At 40.9% G+C, this 16,566-nt stretch overlaps 2 protein-coding genes and 2 long non-coding RNA genes across 14 annotated transcripts; 3 read left to right on the plus strand and 1 right to left on the minus strand.

The window, feature by feature from the left end:
• Positions 1-209: 209 nt before the first annotated feature.
• LOC104701896 (kinesin-like protein KIN-14Q) lies at positions 210-5,803 on the plus strand. 11 transcript variants are annotated; one of them, XM_010417655.3, is made up of 17 exons: positions 210-554; positions 640-717; positions 805-1,397; positions 1,489-1,660; positions 1,743-1,810; positions 1,892-2,099; positions 2,180-2,256; positions 2,330-2,429; positions 2,533-2,631; positions 2,732-2,908; positions 3,006-3,291; positions 3,496-3,657; positions 3,747-3,962; positions 4,043-4,080; positions 4,200-4,363; positions 4,438-4,563; positions 4,659-5,803. In XM_010417655.3, the coding sequence occupies exons 1-17, from the start codon at positions 416-418 to the stop codon at positions 5,616-5,618; spliced, it is 3,663 nt and encodes a 1,220-aa protein (XP_010415957.2). In that variant the 5' UTR covers positions 210-415; the 3' UTR covers positions 5,619-5,803. The 11 variants fall into 11 exon arrangements, with proteins under 11 accessions (XP_010415957.2, XP_087315314.1, XP_087315315.1 ...); XM_087459188.1 differs by having other exon boundaries at positions 217-554; positions 637-717; positions 805-1,266; XM_087459189.1 differs by having other exon boundaries at positions 222-554; positions 637-717; positions 868-1,266.
• A 280-nt stretch (positions 5,804-6,083) lies between these two features.
• LOC104701897 (thionin-2.1) lies at positions 6,084-6,925 on the minus strand. Its single transcript, XM_010417656.2, has 3 exons — positions 6,631-6,925; positions 6,445-6,522; positions 6,084-6,350 (listed from the first exon to the last, which is right to left on the minus strand). Exons 1-3 carry the CDS (start codon positions 6,848-6,850, stop codon positions 6,253-6,255), a joined length of 396 nt encoding a protein of 131 aa, XP_010415958.1. The 5' UTR covers positions 6,851-6,925; the 3' UTR covers positions 6,084-6,252.
• A 2,473-nt stretch (positions 6,926-9,398) lies between these two features.
• LOC147941621 (uncharacterized) lies at positions 9,399-10,484 on the plus strand. The gene is made up of 2 exons (XR_015560690.1): positions 9,399-9,697; positions 9,835-10,484. It is a non-coding gene; the product is annotated as an uncharacterized LOC147941621 (long non-coding RNA).
• A 5,153-nt stretch (positions 10,485-15,637) lies between these two features.
• LOC147941622 (uncharacterized) lies at positions 15,638-16,197 on the plus strand. The gene is made up of 3 exons (XR_015562255.1): positions 15,638-15,746; positions 15,960-15,999; positions 16,098-16,197. It is a non-coding gene; the product is annotated as an uncharacterized LOC147941622 (long non-coding RNA).
• Positions 16,198-16,566: the final 369 nt, after the last annotated feature.

Here is a 16,566-nt window from a genome sequence, read left to right on the forward strand (position 1 = left end):
CAATTAGAACTCTAATCTCCGGTTATTTGTAGTAAATAAATTTCCTTTTGTGATTTAGTTATGTCCTCTCTGAATACGGTTACATACATAGCCACGTGTCAGTACAATCCCCCTGCCCGTAAAAAAGAAGGTTTTAAAATTTAATCATTGCCCGGCTGACCGGGAAATCAATTTCAAAATTCAAAGTCAGTAAGTAAAAAAGGATCAACAACGGTCGTCTTGATAAACGTTAAAATAACCGCAACGGCGAAAAAAAGAGAATCCGATTCGGGTCTTATTATTATTACTAACCTTAATTAACCCACAAAAAAAAATATTCTCCTCTTCTTCTTTCTTTCTTCTCTTCACCAAAAATTTGAAATCTCTTCCCTCTCCTCTTTTACTCGTTTCTCTGCGAAACCTTTTTTTTTTGTTAATGGAGGATTGTTGTGATCCAGTTATTCTCGCAACGGATGCTTCTTCGCGACGTGAAAGCTTATCAGCAGCAGCTGAAAAGGCTATTGTATCGAGGTCAACGGTGGTAGATCTGGATTCTAATTGCGAATTGAGTAACGGTACGTCGTTCGATTTTCTTTTTTTTTTAAGAAGAGTTCTGAGTTCTCTCTTTTCGCTTTACTGATTTCGGATTTGAATTAGAAGATGTTCATATGGAACAATCAAGCCCCGGATTGATGAAATCGGAACAATCTAGTGATCCTGATCCCGTAGCGTTAGATGGTAACCGATCTTTTCTTTTTTCCTCTTTTGTGAAATCAATCGCTTAAGTGGCGTCACATTGGGTTCGATTGTGTTTTTTGTTTTCAGGCAAACTTGTGTTAGGGTTTCCATTAGCATCTCCTGATTTAGTTAACTGTGGTGCTTCACCAGATTTACCGAGAGTTTGCTACGAAGATTCTCCAGAATTTGCTAAGAAGATAAGATTCTCAACTGAGCTTTCTCTAGAGAATGGAATCGATGGTTCTACTACTACTACTAATATAAGAGGTGGACGTAAAAGCCAAGTTGTGAAGTTCTCAGCAGTCTGTCAAACGTTTGGATTTGAGTTGTCTCCTGAGTCTTCTTTTGAGTTACCTTCTCCACCTGGAAACTTTCGGGAGATTACAACTCCTGTTATTAGTATTAACTCTGGTTCTACAACCACGGATGTGACTCTCGCTGATGAAACTTTCTTGAAGGATGAGTTTTACAGTGGAGGTGAAACTATCATGACTGATGCTCTTGTTGGTGATGAAGATGAGATTTTCTTGTATCAAACAGCTCGGCTTGGTAATTTCGCTTACAAGTTTCAGTTGTTGCAACCTGGGGATTACTTCATTGACTTGCATTTTGCTGAAATTGAGTTCACTGAGGGTCCTCCGGGAGTTAGAGTTTTTGATATATTTATTCCAGGAGCAAAGGCAAGGCATATCATTGCGTTTTGAGCTTTTCTTGTCTTGTTATTTATCACCATATCCATTATGATTTGAATTGAAAAAAACTATTTTGCAGGTCATATCCGGTCTTGATTTGTTTTCGCCAGTAGGAGCAAACACACCTTTTGTGATTGCTGATTTAAGGATGCTCGTTGGCCGGGAAGGGGAATTGTCTATACGATTAGAAGGAGTGACAGGAACTGCAATTCTATGTGGCATTTCTATAAGAAAAGAGACAACTTCTACTTGTATGTTTTTTTTTTTTTTTTTTTCACTTCCTTGTGAGATATTTGAAAATCATGGAGCTATTCACACTTTTTCTTCTTTTAGATGTTGAAGATACTGGAATGCTAGCGGTTAAAGGAACAACTGACACTGTTTTGTCTCGGCCAATTCAAGTGAGAGATTTTGATATTTCTACTTTACTTTGGGGGTAATTACATATACTGCAGATAGTTAAACTGTCATGCTTTTTTTAGGAAAATGTTGACTGCAGGACAGAAGAAGAGACCGAAGGGATAAGAAGTTGTGAGCAGCAGAAGAGAGAGATGGAGGATATGAAGAGAATGATTGAGGAACTTAAACAGGAGAACCAAAAAAAGAGTAGAGAATGTGAAGAAGCATTGGATTCTCTCCGTGAGATTCAAAATGAACTAATGCGCAAGTCGATGCATGTTGGTTCTTTGGGTATGTACATCCTTCTCTTTTCTGTTTTGTGTTGCATTGCAAGCGGGAAAGTTGACTTTGCGTTACTTGTTCATATCTAGCGTTTGCTGTTGAGGGACAAGTCAAGGAGAAGAGCAGATGGTTCTCTTCATTAAGAGATTTGACAAGAAAATTGAAGGTACAGAGACGCAAACTTAAAATACGATCAGCAACCGCAAACTCTTGTGCCTCATTTTAATTCGTATTCGTAGATCATGAAACTGGACCAAATTAAGCTGTTGGAGGAGGCATCCTCATATAAATTGCTAGCCCAAGATATCAACGAGTTCAGCTATCACATACAGTCCAGAGGTGAGTCTTTGTCTTGCTATCATCTGAACTTACCATTAGCACTAGAAAGGTTTCTAAAACGTGTATCTCTGACTTTTAATCCGTTGACATCTGTAATCAACAGTAAAGCAGGACGCAGAACTGCATGAAAATCTCAAAGCCAAATTTGTAGCTGGAGAAAAAGAGAGGAAAGAACTATACAACAAGATACTAGAGCTAAAAGGTTTGTGTTTATATCCAATACAACTTCTAGAGGGATCTCCTTGGCAAAAATTGATAGCCTAACAACTTACAGCGATCATTCTTTGATTTCTTTCCTACAGGTAACATCAGGGTCTTTTGCAGATGTCGACCTCTAAACTTTGAAGAAATTGAAGCAGGTGTATCAATGGGAATTGATGTTGAGTCAGCGAAAAATGGGGAGGTCATGGTCATGTCAAATGGGTTTCCCAAAAAGAGTTTCAAGTTCGATTCTGTTTTTGGTCCAAACGCTTCCCAAGGTGATATTTGGCATCAGTTACAGTTATCACCTTTGGTACTTGCCTTGTAGGAAATCTCATCTCACCAATCGACATGTTGTTTCTTATACTTTTACAGCTGATGTTTTTGAAGATACTGCTCCCTTTGCTACGTCGGTCATTGATGGATACAACGTTTGCATTTTTGCCTATGGCCAGACTGGTACTGGGAAAACTTTTACCATGGAGGGAACTCAACATGATCGTGGTGTAAATTATAGAACATTGGAGAATCTGTTTACAATCACAAAAGAACGGGAAAACCGCTACAATTATGAGATCTCGGTCAGTGTCTTGGAAGTTTACAACGAGCAGATAAGAGATTTATTAGTTCCAGCTTCACAAAGTGCATCTGCGCCTAAAAGGTACTGGCTAGTTTTGTATGCCTTCCTCCTTGGTGTTTTATTTTATGAAGTTAACCATGCAAGGTCCATGGTTCTTTAGACTCGTTCTTTATTACTTGGAGCTTCAGTTAGGACTATAAGTAACTTCTTTCTGCTTTTGAGCTAAAATTCAGCTAATTGGTTTCTGCTATCACTAATTGTAGCTCGATACTCCTTTCTTTGCAGATTTGAAATAAGGCAAGTGAGTGAAGGAAACCACCACGTACCAGGATTGGTTGAAGCACCTGTAAAAAGCTTAGATGAGGTCTGGGATGTGTTGAAAACAGGAAGTAATGCAAGGGCTGTTGGGAAAACGGCGGCTAATGAGCACAGCAGCCGATCTCACTGGTCTGCTTATCTGATTTGATCTGTAGTAGTATCCTTTTTTTACAATTGGAAACTATCTGAATGTATTTTTTTCTTCTTTCTTTGCCCAGCATTCACTGTGTGATGGTAAAAGGGGAGAACTTGTTGAATGGAGAGTGCACAAAGAGCAAACTGTGGTTAGTTGATTTAGCAGGAAGCGAACGGGTTGCAAAGACAGAAGTGCAAGGAGAACGGCTCAAGGAGACTCAAAGCACCAACAAATCATTATCTGCTCTCGGGGATGTCATATTCGCTCTCGCTAACAAAAGCTCTCACATTCCTTTCAGGTTCATATGATACATCTATTTACCGTGAGTTACAGTCACCATTTTTTTTATCCAACTTGACGTTTAATTACCTTTTGCAGAAATTCAAAACTCACACACTTGCTTCAGGATTCTCTAGGTATAGACTAACATCAACAAACTGAAGCCAACCACTTCCTTTTTGCTTATATATGTTTCATTAACTATTGTGTTAATCTATTATGGAGCTTACGATGAAAAATGATTGGCATATGACAGGAGGAGATTCAAAGACCCTCATGTTTGTTCAAATCAGTCCTAACGAGAATGACCAAAGTGAGACACTATGCTCACTCAATTTTGCTATCAGAGTGAGAGGGATAGAGTTGGGACCTGCTAAGAAGCAGCTAGACAATACCGAACTCTTGAAATACAAGCAAATGGTAAGCTACATGTCCACATGTGTGTTTATCGAATCATTCATCTAGTGTTCTGAGCTGTGTTAATTCTTTATCAGGTTGAGAAATGGAAGCAAGATATGAAAGGAAAAGATGAACAGATTAGGAAAATGGAGGAAACAATGTACGGTTTAGAAGCAAAGATTAAGGAACGAGACACTAAGAACAAAACCCTTCAGGACAAGGTAAACAATACTTAATTGATCATAACCACACCAAAAAAACATGTTATATAATTTTCAGCTTGCTGAATTCATTACATATCACCTTTCTTTGTTAGGTTAAAGAACTTGAATCGCAACTGCTGGTAGAGAGAAAGCTTGCACGTCAACATGTAGACACAAAGATTGCTGAACAGCAGACAAAACAGCAGACTGAAGATGAAAAGAACATATCAAAGAGGCCGCCGCTGGCAAACATACTGTTGGGATCAGCTTCAAAAGAAATGGTAAATCTAACACAACCATCACTCTTGGAGTGTTCCAGCTATGATCTAGCTCCTTTACCTAATGGTGGCCTCAAGTACAATGACATCTCTGAGAAGGAGAACAATCCAGAAATGGCTGATCAAGTGCATATACCTAATAGAACAGGAAGATTCTCTATCTGTTTAAAACGTATTCCATCAGCTCCAGCTCCAAGAAGAAGTTCTCTTGCCCCAACCACATCAACTTCGAAAGAAATGATGAATCTGACCCGACCACCACTCTCAGAGAGCACCACCAGCTATGATCTACCTCCTTTACCCAATGGTGGCCTCAAGTACAGTGACCTCATTGAGAAGGTGAACAATCCAGAATTGGCTGAGCAAGTGCAAATACCTAAGAGAACAGGAAGATACTCTATCTGCGCAAAACGTATTCCACCAGCTCCAAGAAGGAAGACTCTTGCTCCAATGCCTTTCATTCCAACCACATCAACATCAGCTTTGTCATTATTGCCACCATGCCAAGCTATTACAAACTCGCATGATGAAAAGAACCAAGTGCTCGGCACCAGCCCCAAGCTACATAGAAGTAACGGGAAGACGTTACTGAGACGAAGCATACAAAAGAGAATGCAAATGAAATGTTCCCCGAGGCAGCAACCGTTGAGAAGAGGTGGTGGCATTAATGTCGGGATGGAGAGAGTTAGGCTGTCTATAGGAAGCAGAGGAAGGTTAGCTCACAGAGTTTTGCTTACCAATGCTCGTAAGGCAGGTCTGAAGGAGACAGTGCAGAAACAAGAGCGATGGATCTAAATCATCTATTAACTGACCTGATATGACTTAACTTATCATTCAATTTGATTTCTTGGGAGGATGATTGATATTTTATCATCTTCCAGTTTGACTAGTTTCGTGTGCGTTTGTGGATTTGGTTTGACCCTATTGTAAAGATGGTTTTGGTTTGACCCTATTGTAAAGATGGTTTTGGCTTTTGTGCACTCGTTCAATTTCTTTTTTACATAGGAAGGTTCCAAGAACCTATAACCGTAACCTATCAACATATACACTGTGTAGTTCACATTCTAAGCCATAAACCGCATATCAAAACAGATGTACACAAAAATAACAAACAGAATCCACAATTTTCAAGATGTGGCTAAAACAAGAAGGCTAGTAAATATTAATCTTTGTCTTGTGAGATCTCATACTCTCTTCTTTATGTGGAATAGTTAATATTAATTAGTGGAAAGCAAATAAAAATGTTTCGAGAGAAGAAGATTAATAAAAGACAGGTTATTCTTTATTAAGAGATGATAGGGAAGTAGAGGGCATGAACAATCTAGAGATCGACAGCCTTTTACGACACATGCACACACACATACCAGAAGTACAAATTATTCAAAGAGTCTAGCATTATTTTTGTCACATACACGACAATTAGAACAGTCTAGGCTGTTACAAGTGTGGCTTTAGAGCTCTTGGTGCAGAAAGTAGAACATGCCTTAGCACATTGTTCAAGGGCTCCTTTCACAATCTCACTTGCATCTAGTCACCAAAACAAACATTAGAATGGATTAATGTTTCTTGTCCATTATTCTTACGAGATAATAATAAAAATGACTTGGGGAGTTCGCTTTACCAGAGTTTTTGAGAGTGTTCATGGCACCACAAACAGAAGTTTCACACCCTAACTTGCAGTACTCATTAACAACATCATCTGAGTCAAGAAAAAAAAAATATATATATATATATATATATATTGCATCAAAAATAAAACCTTGATCGATCTTTTAACAAATAATATCAAAGACATGTTCCCATTTACCTGAGTTTTCCAGAATGTCGTTTTCCCAGCCAGGAGGGCATGTATCAGATTCTTGACATCCACTCACTGAAATACACTTTTGCCTGGACCGATTGAGACGACATATATTATAAACATTTCTAGCTTTGTTGGACGGGCAGCAGGTCCTTGCTTCTACTTGAATTTGTGCCATGACGAGACTCATTATGAGCAAACTGAAAATCAAAGTTTTTCCTTTCATCTTTTTTGAATGGTTACTTGTTTTGATCACGAGATGTTTATACGTATAAAGAAAACACTTATAAGCTTGTTTACTTGTATTGATGAAGTGGTCTTGATACCAGACTTGCTTAAATACTGGGAAACATTGTGACGAGAATTTAGTTAGTTAGGACATGAGAAAAGGAAAAAGTCAAGTAGTTACAAACGTGATTTTTGTGTTTCTTCGTTTCAACCAACTTGTCTCTAACCTTTTAACGTTTGATTGAAGCTCATAGTTCTGATTTTCTTTAAATTTTTATTTTGCTAGCCGATCAAAATGAAATCGTAGGCTAGAAATTGTTTGGGTCTTGGCCCAAAATAGTTTGTTACTAAAACAGTTGCATGAACCAAAAGAGTAAATCCGGTTAAAGACTCACTTGGACTAAATCTGGTTTTCAGATTTATAAATATTTCATCGATAAACCACAATCGGTTGTGTTTTTGCCGGATTTATTTTAGTTGTGGGAAATTTTGGTTTTTAAACTCTAAATCAAATCAAACCAACAATTTCCCAAATTTTAATTTCCTTGACTATTTTTGATTGATTAGTTATTTTTGGTTGTGACTAATATATCTATCAAAATTTAGCATTTGTAATTTTGTATCTTTTAAACAATGTTAGGATTTATTAAGAACAATTCTAGAACTCAAATCACAATGGCAAAATTAACCAGCTGTCGCTGCGAATATTTTCTAATTCTAAAAACTAGAATTCTAAATCTCTTTGTAAATCCTAACGATTAAACTAGCATTAAATTCGTTTGCCAAAAAAAAAAAAACTAGCATTAAATTCAAGTTTGATAAGTTCACAAAATCTCTAAACCAAATCTCTTTGTAAATAGGAATTTTGCTCATCTAAGATTATTTCAAGAAATCAATAACACTCTCATATCGCAATTCAATTGTTGTCAGAATGATGTGTCACTCACACCGAGGTGGCATCGATTGATGCATACATCAATTTTGGTCTCCGAGTTTGTTTCCTCAGTATAACTTCTACAAATAAGTCCAAGACGTACTTAAATCTGCAAAGACTTAAAAAGACTCCAAAAACACCAAAAAAAACTCTATAAATAATACTTTTATAATGACTAAAAACACCTAAAAACCATGATATATCAATTTTTCCAGACTTAACTTTTGCTTGCCCTTAAGCAAATCAAAAGCTTAATATGTAGAAAAGGTTTGAAAATGCGGAAATTAATTTTCTTTTTAAAGTAATGCTAACAAGAACTTAAAAAAAATACGACATAAATTTAAGAGTGAATGAAAATTAACTCTTCTAAATGTATTAGCAGCAAATTTATTAATTTTACGAGGATTTGCTATTTTTTGAATAAACAACAAATCTCTTATTTATATAAACCAAATATTGAAAGATGTTTTGCCAAATAAAAAAGAATAATTAAACGACTACTCTCAATAGTCAATACTCAATACATATTAAACGACTATTTAGTATTTACTACTAGTCTAAACATATAATTTTGCAAACATGGTCTTTCGATTATGTTTCTATTGTGTGGCCTAAAGCAAGTGTTTTACCTCCCTTATGGACGGGCGAGACTTGGTTATGTGCATTAATTAATCTTATACTTTTGTTGGACAGCAACTATTGGAATTTCCGGGTCCAATTTAGTAATCATGTTGCAACACTGTGTGGTGGAGTAGGTCTCAAGAAAATTGTTCATTGTTAATGTGGTAGGTTATATACCATATCATGATTCACATTCAAAAGGAATCCCATGTATAGAGGTATATAACCAACCACATTAACAATTTTCCCAAGAATTAGACTCTCTACTGTATAGACGGATTAGGCTTAACTTCTTATTATGTCTGTTTCTTCTTCATAAGAAAGGTTCCAAGAACCTATAACCATAATCCATTTAATAAACGATCAACACTAAGTTATCTAGTTGACATTCTAAGCCCTAAGCTGCATATCAAAACAGATGTACACAGCAAAAAAACTAGCAGAATCCATATTTTACAAGATGAGAATTACGGGTTGCTTGTTGCATAATTTTATTGTGAAATCTGGAGATGATGATGATGATGATGATTCAATGGAGGAATGTGTGAATAATGGTGCATGGGATGAGGAAATATGAAAAAGATGAGGAGGAGGAAGAGACTCGGAGTTTCGAAGGAGAAGCATATATATATGCAACAAGCAACCCGTAGTTATGACAAACGGCAGAATCTCCATCGTCTCTGGTTTCCATTTCGTATCAAGAATCTGCCAACGAGCTCGAAACCTTAGCAAACGCAACCTCAACAGTATGCAATTTAGTGTGTACAACATTTTTTAATATATATACGTATTAGAGTTATAGTTTTATATTTTTAAAAATGTTTTAGACTTTTAACTTTAAAATTTGTTTAAACAAAACTTTTGTATTGGTGAACCGACTACCAAATTCTCTAATCAATAAACTTTTTTTTTACTAAAGATTGTTTTGGTGAACCGACTACCAGATGTTTTGTGATCGGTTTAAGACTATAAACCGAATACAAACTAAATTAGCCAAACCAAAGTACAGTTTGTTAATAAAATAGTTGCGTGCGAGAGAGGATACGGAGGGAAACCCTAAAGATTGGGGGAGATGACGAACAAGGAGAGAATTGCGTGAACCAAACGACTCATAAAGCCGAAGCCACCGCAGCGAAAGTAGGTAGTGAAGCTGCCGTCGCCGCTGTCACGAAAGTAGCTAATGAAATCGCCGCGAGAAGATTTGACAGATTCTACAGTAACAACGAGGTGCTTGTTGATAAGGCACGCCGCCGGAAGGGTTCGTTTAGCAGAGTCTTCAGTGACGAAGAGGTAGGCTGATGTCACCCCGGTGGTAATTTAAATTCGTCTACTATTATTATTTCCTTGGGTTCGGACAGGTCTTGGCTTTATATTTTTATTATATATATATATATATATATATATATATATATTTTTTTTTTTTGCAGCTTCTGGAAAAATTTGAGGCATATGATCGGATCCTGCGAGGTGAAATTGCTCCCAAAATCTTGATCACGCTTGCCACTCCAGATCACGCATGCTAATTAAGTCACGTACAATTGAGGATTACTCTGTATCATGCTTAATTCTCTTCTTATTGATTATTAATATTGCCTTCAGTGGAGAGATGGTTTTCTAAAAGATTTTCTCTCGCTATTCCCGAATTCTACATACTATGACCCGAATTATACAGGCTATGGCGATTCCATTACTAATCTTTGTTGGATATGGGCTTTGCCCATATGCCAACTCGGCCCAACAAAGACTCACCAGAGATAGAAGGAAATGGGCCAACCTCGGAGGACAATCTCGGAATTTCACACAGAAAACCCTAGAGTGCTCTAACTCTACATTCGCTTATAAATAGCTCGAGACATCTATTGGAAAAAGGATCCAGACCCCAGAGAATACCCAGAGAGCAATACTTTGCGTGTAAAACCGTTATTGTCTTTTGTATAATCCCTTTCAGCTTCCGAGCTCGTCATTATTAGCTTGTTAGTTCTCCTGTGAACTGACGAGCTCAATCTTGACTCGTGTTAGTGACGACCTCACGTTTTTATCGTTAATAAAAGAACCAGCTTCACTCTTTCCCCGAAAATCTTTATTTACTTAGTGTTGTGCAATCCCCAGTACAAACAATTGGCGCCCACCGTGGGGCAAGAGTAGAGCGCTTCTTTTTGATGAATCAGCCGACGGTCCACATTACCACGAAGATTCAAGACTCATGACGAATTCCAGCGAAGATCTCAACAACACTTCCGAACAGCCAACAGAGCAACGATGGGGACGAAGACAAGAAATTTCCGTAAGTCCCTGATCGCGCCGACTTCCAGCGTTACCAACCTCGCGAGAAGTGGCGACCTCACGAGGAATGTCCGGACCTACAAATCCATGATCGTGCCGACCTTCGGCTCGCGCGTTGCTCATCTCACGAGAAGAAGCGACCTCGCGAGAAATGGCGACCTCGCCAGAAGTTGTTGAACACGCAAGTCCCCGATTGTGCCGACCTCCGGCTCCAGCGTCGCCGACCTCGAGGGAAGTGCCGACCATGGAGGAAATGCCGACCTCATTCGCATCTCTCTGATCTCTCTCAATACAACGAAAACTACCAGATTTGCCGAGCAAATCCAGATCGCTCCCTCGATCCGTATTGTAGCGACTAACCATCTCCAATCCATAATTGCCGACCTCGCGATTGGTAGAACCAGAGAGCAGCGCTGACCTCCGCTTATCAAAATCTCCATCGTGCCGTGTTCCGACACCGCTCTCGTCAAACCTGCTAGTGGTTTGCGCTGACCTACGCTCGCCGCCGAGCTCAGCATCTACCTCGATTGAGGTCGACCCAAGAAAAGTGGCTTTGATCTCGTGAGTACCCTCGTCGGAACCTGCGACCGCAGATCTCAGAGATTCCGTGTGATTGCCGCCCACGATCGATCTCGGCTCAAAATGTCGACCTCCGATTCTGACAATTCCGACCTCATCCTCACCTATCTCAAGGTCGCTATAATCACCCATCAAACTAACACGATCATGTCGGCCGACCATGGGCGATCTCACACAAAGGATGATGGACGGCGACGGCTTGGGGTTAAGAGGGAAACCAAGCAAAAGAGAGAAGAGAGAGAAAGCATAGACACAAAAATAAAAAAAATAGAGAGAGAAAGTTTACCTTTTATGATGAGGAAGCAAGTGAAGAAGAAACTGCCGCCACCATGCTACCAGCGCTCGGCGCGCCGACCATGCAACAACGATCGAAGGCACCAGAAAACAACATTACCATTGCTCAAACGCCGGACGTGCCAATTCAACCTTTTGCTTCCGCACGTGACGAGCATCGTCAAACCCTAGCTCCAGCTATTGCCGACAACGAGTGGCGACATCGTCTACGTACTTATCCTAACGAAAATGCAACTGCAGGTCACCATCATCGAACATCTCGAAAACCAGGACAAATAGATAGCCGAACGACGCCATGCTCATAACCTGGTTGAACTCTCCAATAGTTTGGCTCGAGGATACCTCCCTAGCCCTCCTAGAACTAACCCAAAAAATTCATGACGAACTCGCCGATGTCGCGAGAGCTAGTCTTTTGAAATTCTCGAATACCTCGCGGAGACATGCCGACCTGGTGAGCAACCGATCTCGCGAGCTCGTTTCTCCTGGCGACCTGCTAGACTCTTCTCCGCTGTGGACTTGTCGAGCTCGTCTCCGTAGCTGATTAGCCAACATACAGACCTGTCGAGCATTCTGAAGCAAGATCGAGATTCTTTGCTAAAATCACGTTTAATGTTGGTAAGACTCTTACCACTCCAATAAAAAGATGTTGTTCGCAAGAGTACCAAACCGTGCAACCTCCGTTCTCACTATCGACGACAACTCCACAACCGTTATGTCGAGAGAAAGCTACACCAGCCTTGCAAAAATCAATCTCATCGATGTCATAGCCGCCAACCTCAAACAGCCCCATTCTAGCGCCAACCACATGAGTATCAATCTCGGGAGACTCCACCACAACTGGCTGAGCTCCAAACACGCAAGGTGTGAGCTCTAGAGAGCTAAGAAGTGGGCCGATCTCAAAACAATATCTCGCGTCGATCCCGCGCATGCCGACTAGCTCATCAACACTCGATCTCCGCATCAACGAACCTAGCGCCGACTAGTTCATCAACATTTTGCATTTACCGAGTGCCGCTCTCATGCACAGTTCTTATACCTTCAAGCTCTCTACTTTCTCATCCGATCCCAATAAACATATTGGTTTCTCATCGTAAAACACACGTAAGAACCTCCACGCCGAGAGTTGACCAGCTTAACATTTTCGACAGATAAAGGCCACCGAGCGTAAACAAAATCCTCAACAGACTCTCATCAGGACTATTCAAAAATGCTCACAACAAACAATCTCACTCGAATCTTTCCCGACCCTTCTATTCACCCTCAACAGAAAGAAGCGCGACGAGTTAAAAAAAAAAAAAAAAAAAAGAACGCTCGACATATCGAGCTCGTCAATTCTTCACAAGAAGACCACTAACAAAAAATTTACACTCACAAGAGTACATTTAATCACAAACAAGCTCTCTCGAACGAGTCCGTCTTAACGAGTGTCCAGCTTCTACATTGTCACCCTGGCCAAGTGTACGATTTAAAACGCGTTCCACATGGATGCAGCGGTGAAATAATCCGCACAAAAAAGCCGAGCCCAGTCTTGCATTCACCTAGCAGGAGGTCAAGTTTGAATAAGCCAAGTTCTTACTTGTACACTCTTGCCGACCTCGGGGCACCCACAGGGTAAGCCGGACACCAGGGCTGCACCTAAAAGGTACGACGAGCTCATCTCAACTACCAACCTAAAACTTGGTATTCGAAACACGTAACAGGATAAGCCGAGAGACGTCTCACCCCGTAAAATACATCTCGAAACCAAGCAAAAAGCCGAGCAAGTCTCGCACTAGCTTGAGGGCGCCTGGACTAATAAGCCAAGCTCCGGCTTGCAAGTTCTTGCCAACCCCAAACACCAACAGGATAAGCCGGACACAAAAGCCACACCTAAAGGTATGGCGAGTCCGTCTCGCCTACCACTTTAGTCCAGTAAAGCACAAAGCCTTGTTGCATATCAAACATACGCTCAAATGCATGTCGCCCTCATGCTCGACGCCCTCATAGTCGACTCACTCGCGCTTGCCACTCTCACGCACGACTCACTCGCGCTTGCCACTCTCACGCACGACTCACTCATGCTTGCCACTATCATGCTCGACGCCCTCACAGTCAAACGCTCTTACGTTAACTCTCTCACGCTTGCCATTCTCATGCTCGCCGCCCTCACAATCAACGCTCTCACACTCGACGCTCTCACGCTCGACGCTCTCACGCTCGACACTCTCACGCTCGACGCTCTCACACTCGAGTCTCTTGGCACCTACCTACAGCTTGGTGCCGACCTCCATCTTGGCGGCAACCTACAGCCTGGTGCCTACCTCAAGCTTGATGCCAACCTCTACCTAGGTGCCTACCTCAATTTCGGTGCCGCCCTCCAGCTTGGCGCCTACCTCAAATTCGGTGCCGACCTCCAGTTTTGTGCCTACCTCCAGCTTGGACGTGGAATGCGAGCGCACATCATGAACACGAATCTTAGGAGTTGACCTCGGAGCTCGCCCCAATGGTAGGACAAGCGCCGACCTGGAATGAGGATTTGCTGAACTCCGGGGCATCGTGCAGCGTCCCGCCGACCTCAATCCGCCGATCTTGCAAGAACCAACCTCAGCATTCATCAATCCTTGTCTGTCGACCTCTCTTCACCTCTCGACCCCGTTCGACGACGATGATCTCACTCTCGCCGACCTCAGTCTCACTCTCGGTGGCGACCTCAATTTCACTCGCCGATGTCAACCTCAACCTCGACGACAATGATCTCCCTTTAAGCCGAGCTCAATCTCACTCTCGGCGTCGATCTCAATCTCACTCTCGGCGTCGAGCTCAATCTCACTCTCGGTGGCGACCTCAATCTCACTCGCCGATCTCAACCTCAACCTCGACGATGACGATCTCACTCTCGCCGACCTCAATCTCACTCTTGGCGCCGAACTCAATCTCACTCTCGGTGGCGACCTCAATCTCACTCTCTCGCTCGCCGACCTCAAACTCAAGCTCGCCGACCTCAATCTCCGCATGCCGGTCTGGCTCAATTTCTTTGATCCTTGGTTACGAACTATGTGCGGCAACTCCGTCCTCAACCATTGCAGATCCATTATCAAGCACTACACTCTGTAAAAACGTGCTCAAGGCGCATAACATCTAGATGAGATCCACGCTCAACGCTCCACGCGCCAGGCGCCACGCTCCGCAAAGACGTGCTCAAGACACATAACATTCATACAAGCTTCGCGCTCCAGAACAACACACTCAACGCATACAACATCAGAACGAGCTCCGAGCTCAACAAAAACTATCGCTTTAACCATCACCGCACAAAGTTAGATCTTCTTGAAGTAGTCTGGAACGCCTAACGCTGAGCAGGCATATGTTAAGACTCAAAGTACGCCCGCCGATTGTAGAAATACCTCGCTCGCCGGACTAAGGGGGGACTATTGTTGGATATGGGCTTTGCCTCATATGCCAACTCGGCCCAACAAAGACTCACCAGAGATAGAAGGAAATGGGCCAACCTTGGAGGACAATCTCGGGATTTCACACAGAAAACCCTAGAGTGCCCTAACTCTACATTCGCTTATAAATAGCTCGAGACATCTATTGGAAAAAGGATCCAGACCCCAGAGAATACCCAGAGAGCAATACTTTGTGTGTAAAACCGTTATTGTCTTTTGTATAATCCCTTTCAGCTTCCGAGCTCGTCATTATTAGCTTGTTAGTTCTCCTGTGAACTGACGAGCTCAATCTTGACTCGTGTTAGTGACGACCTCACGTTTTTATCGTTAATAAAAGAACCAACTTCACTCTTTCCCCGAAAATCTTTATTTACTTTGTGTTGTGCAATCCCCAGTACAAACAATCTTAACATTGCCCAGGTAGGTTCTCTTTCTTTCTAGTATTAAAAAAAAAGTTCAGTTTGTTCCAAATGTCATTTGTTTGTAATTTAATTATTTGGCAGCTGTTGATGGTTGCAAAGGATTTGGAATACACAGCTGTCTTACAAATTACTCATTACTTCGAAAGGGATTTTAACTGTTTGTGTTTGCTCTTTTTTTTTTTTTTTTTTTCTTTTATTCACATTTGTACCTTTGCTGCTTCTGATGGGCAAACAAATGATAAGAGTTTACTTGTTGTTGCATGCGCAGTATGAGGTAAATTCTGCCATGATGGGTGCGTCTCTCAATACATCTATGAGTGAAGCAATCGGCAGGTAACACTACAATAGATAATAACAACTTATAACCACTACTCAGATCAAATTATTTAATACTCGTTTGGTTCAATTTATATATACATGTTCTTTAATTTATAGAGATTTTACATGTTTCGCAAATAATAAACGGCAACTCTCGTTCTCTTTAATTCTTAGTTCTTTTTTTTGCTACATAAACTATTTGTTCTTATATATTCCAACTTGGCGCAGTAAATTCCAGTACATCATTGGTGGAAGAGCCGGGACTCAGGTCGGGATTCTTGTGATATATATGTTTGCACATAATTGAAGTCATTTTTTTGTCGTTGTGGAACATTTTCTTATATGTTTTCCAAACCTTTTGGGCAGGGAGTTGGAGCTAGACCTCGATTGTTGCTCACCTTTGATGATGGCGTGGCGATAGGAACCTACGACACCAAGAGCGGGGAGATTAACTTTTTTTCTAGGGTAAATCATTACCACACACACAAGTTGATGCTTTTTTTTTTGTCTGGTTAAAATATTCCACAAACCTAACACATTTGTTTTGGTCTTTTTGAACCAACAGGCCCACCGTATTGGTAATGTGGAATCTATTGGATCGGATGACTACGAAGCTGATCTTTGCCTACTATGTTAACTTATTTCTATCTGAATTATATTATGAACTAGGTTCGCCGTTGTTTAACTTTAACCTTTGTCAACTTGGTCTTGTATCTTGACTTGTTATTCCGTATGTTTCCTTTCCTTAATTTCTTTCTTCATAGAATCCATTTAATAATCCATCACCTACTAGTTCACATCCTAAGCCGTAAACTGCAAATCGAAACACACAAAA

Source organism: Camelina sativa, chromosome 7 (genome assembly GCF_030686135.1).
Source record: "Camelina sativa cultivar CO46 ecotype springtype chromosome 7, ASM3068613v1".
NCBI lineage: Eukaryota > Viridiplantae > Streptophyta > Magnoliopsida > Brassicales > Brassicaceae > Camelina > Camelina sativa.

Bases quoted from the DNA above. Each gene is read 5' to 3' on its own strand.
- LOC104701896 (XM_010417654.2), top strand. From the start codon at position 416: ATGGAGGATTGTTGTGATCCAGTTATTCTCGCAACGGATGCTTCTTCG. The intron at 718-804 runs GTAACCGATCTT...TTTTGTTTTCAG, and splicing joins TGATCCCGTAGCGTTAGATG to GCAAACTTGTGTTAGGGTTT. The intron at 3,658-3,746 runs GTCTGCTTATCT...TTCTTTGCCCAG, and splicing joins CACAGCAGCCGATCTCACTG to CATTCACTGTGTGATGGTAA.
- LOC104701897 (XM_010417656.2), bottom strand. From the start codon at position 6,850: ATGAAAGGAAAAACTTTGATTTTCAGTTTGCTCATAATGAGTCTCGTC. The intron at 6,523-6,630 runs GTAAATGGGAAC...TTCTTGACTCAG, and splicing joins CGACATTCTGGAAAACTCAG to ATGATGTTGTTAATGAGTAC. The intron at 6,351-6,444 runs GTAAAGCGAACT...TTTGGTGACTAG, and splicing joins GAACACTCTCAAAAACTCTG to ATGCAAGTGAGATTGTGAAA.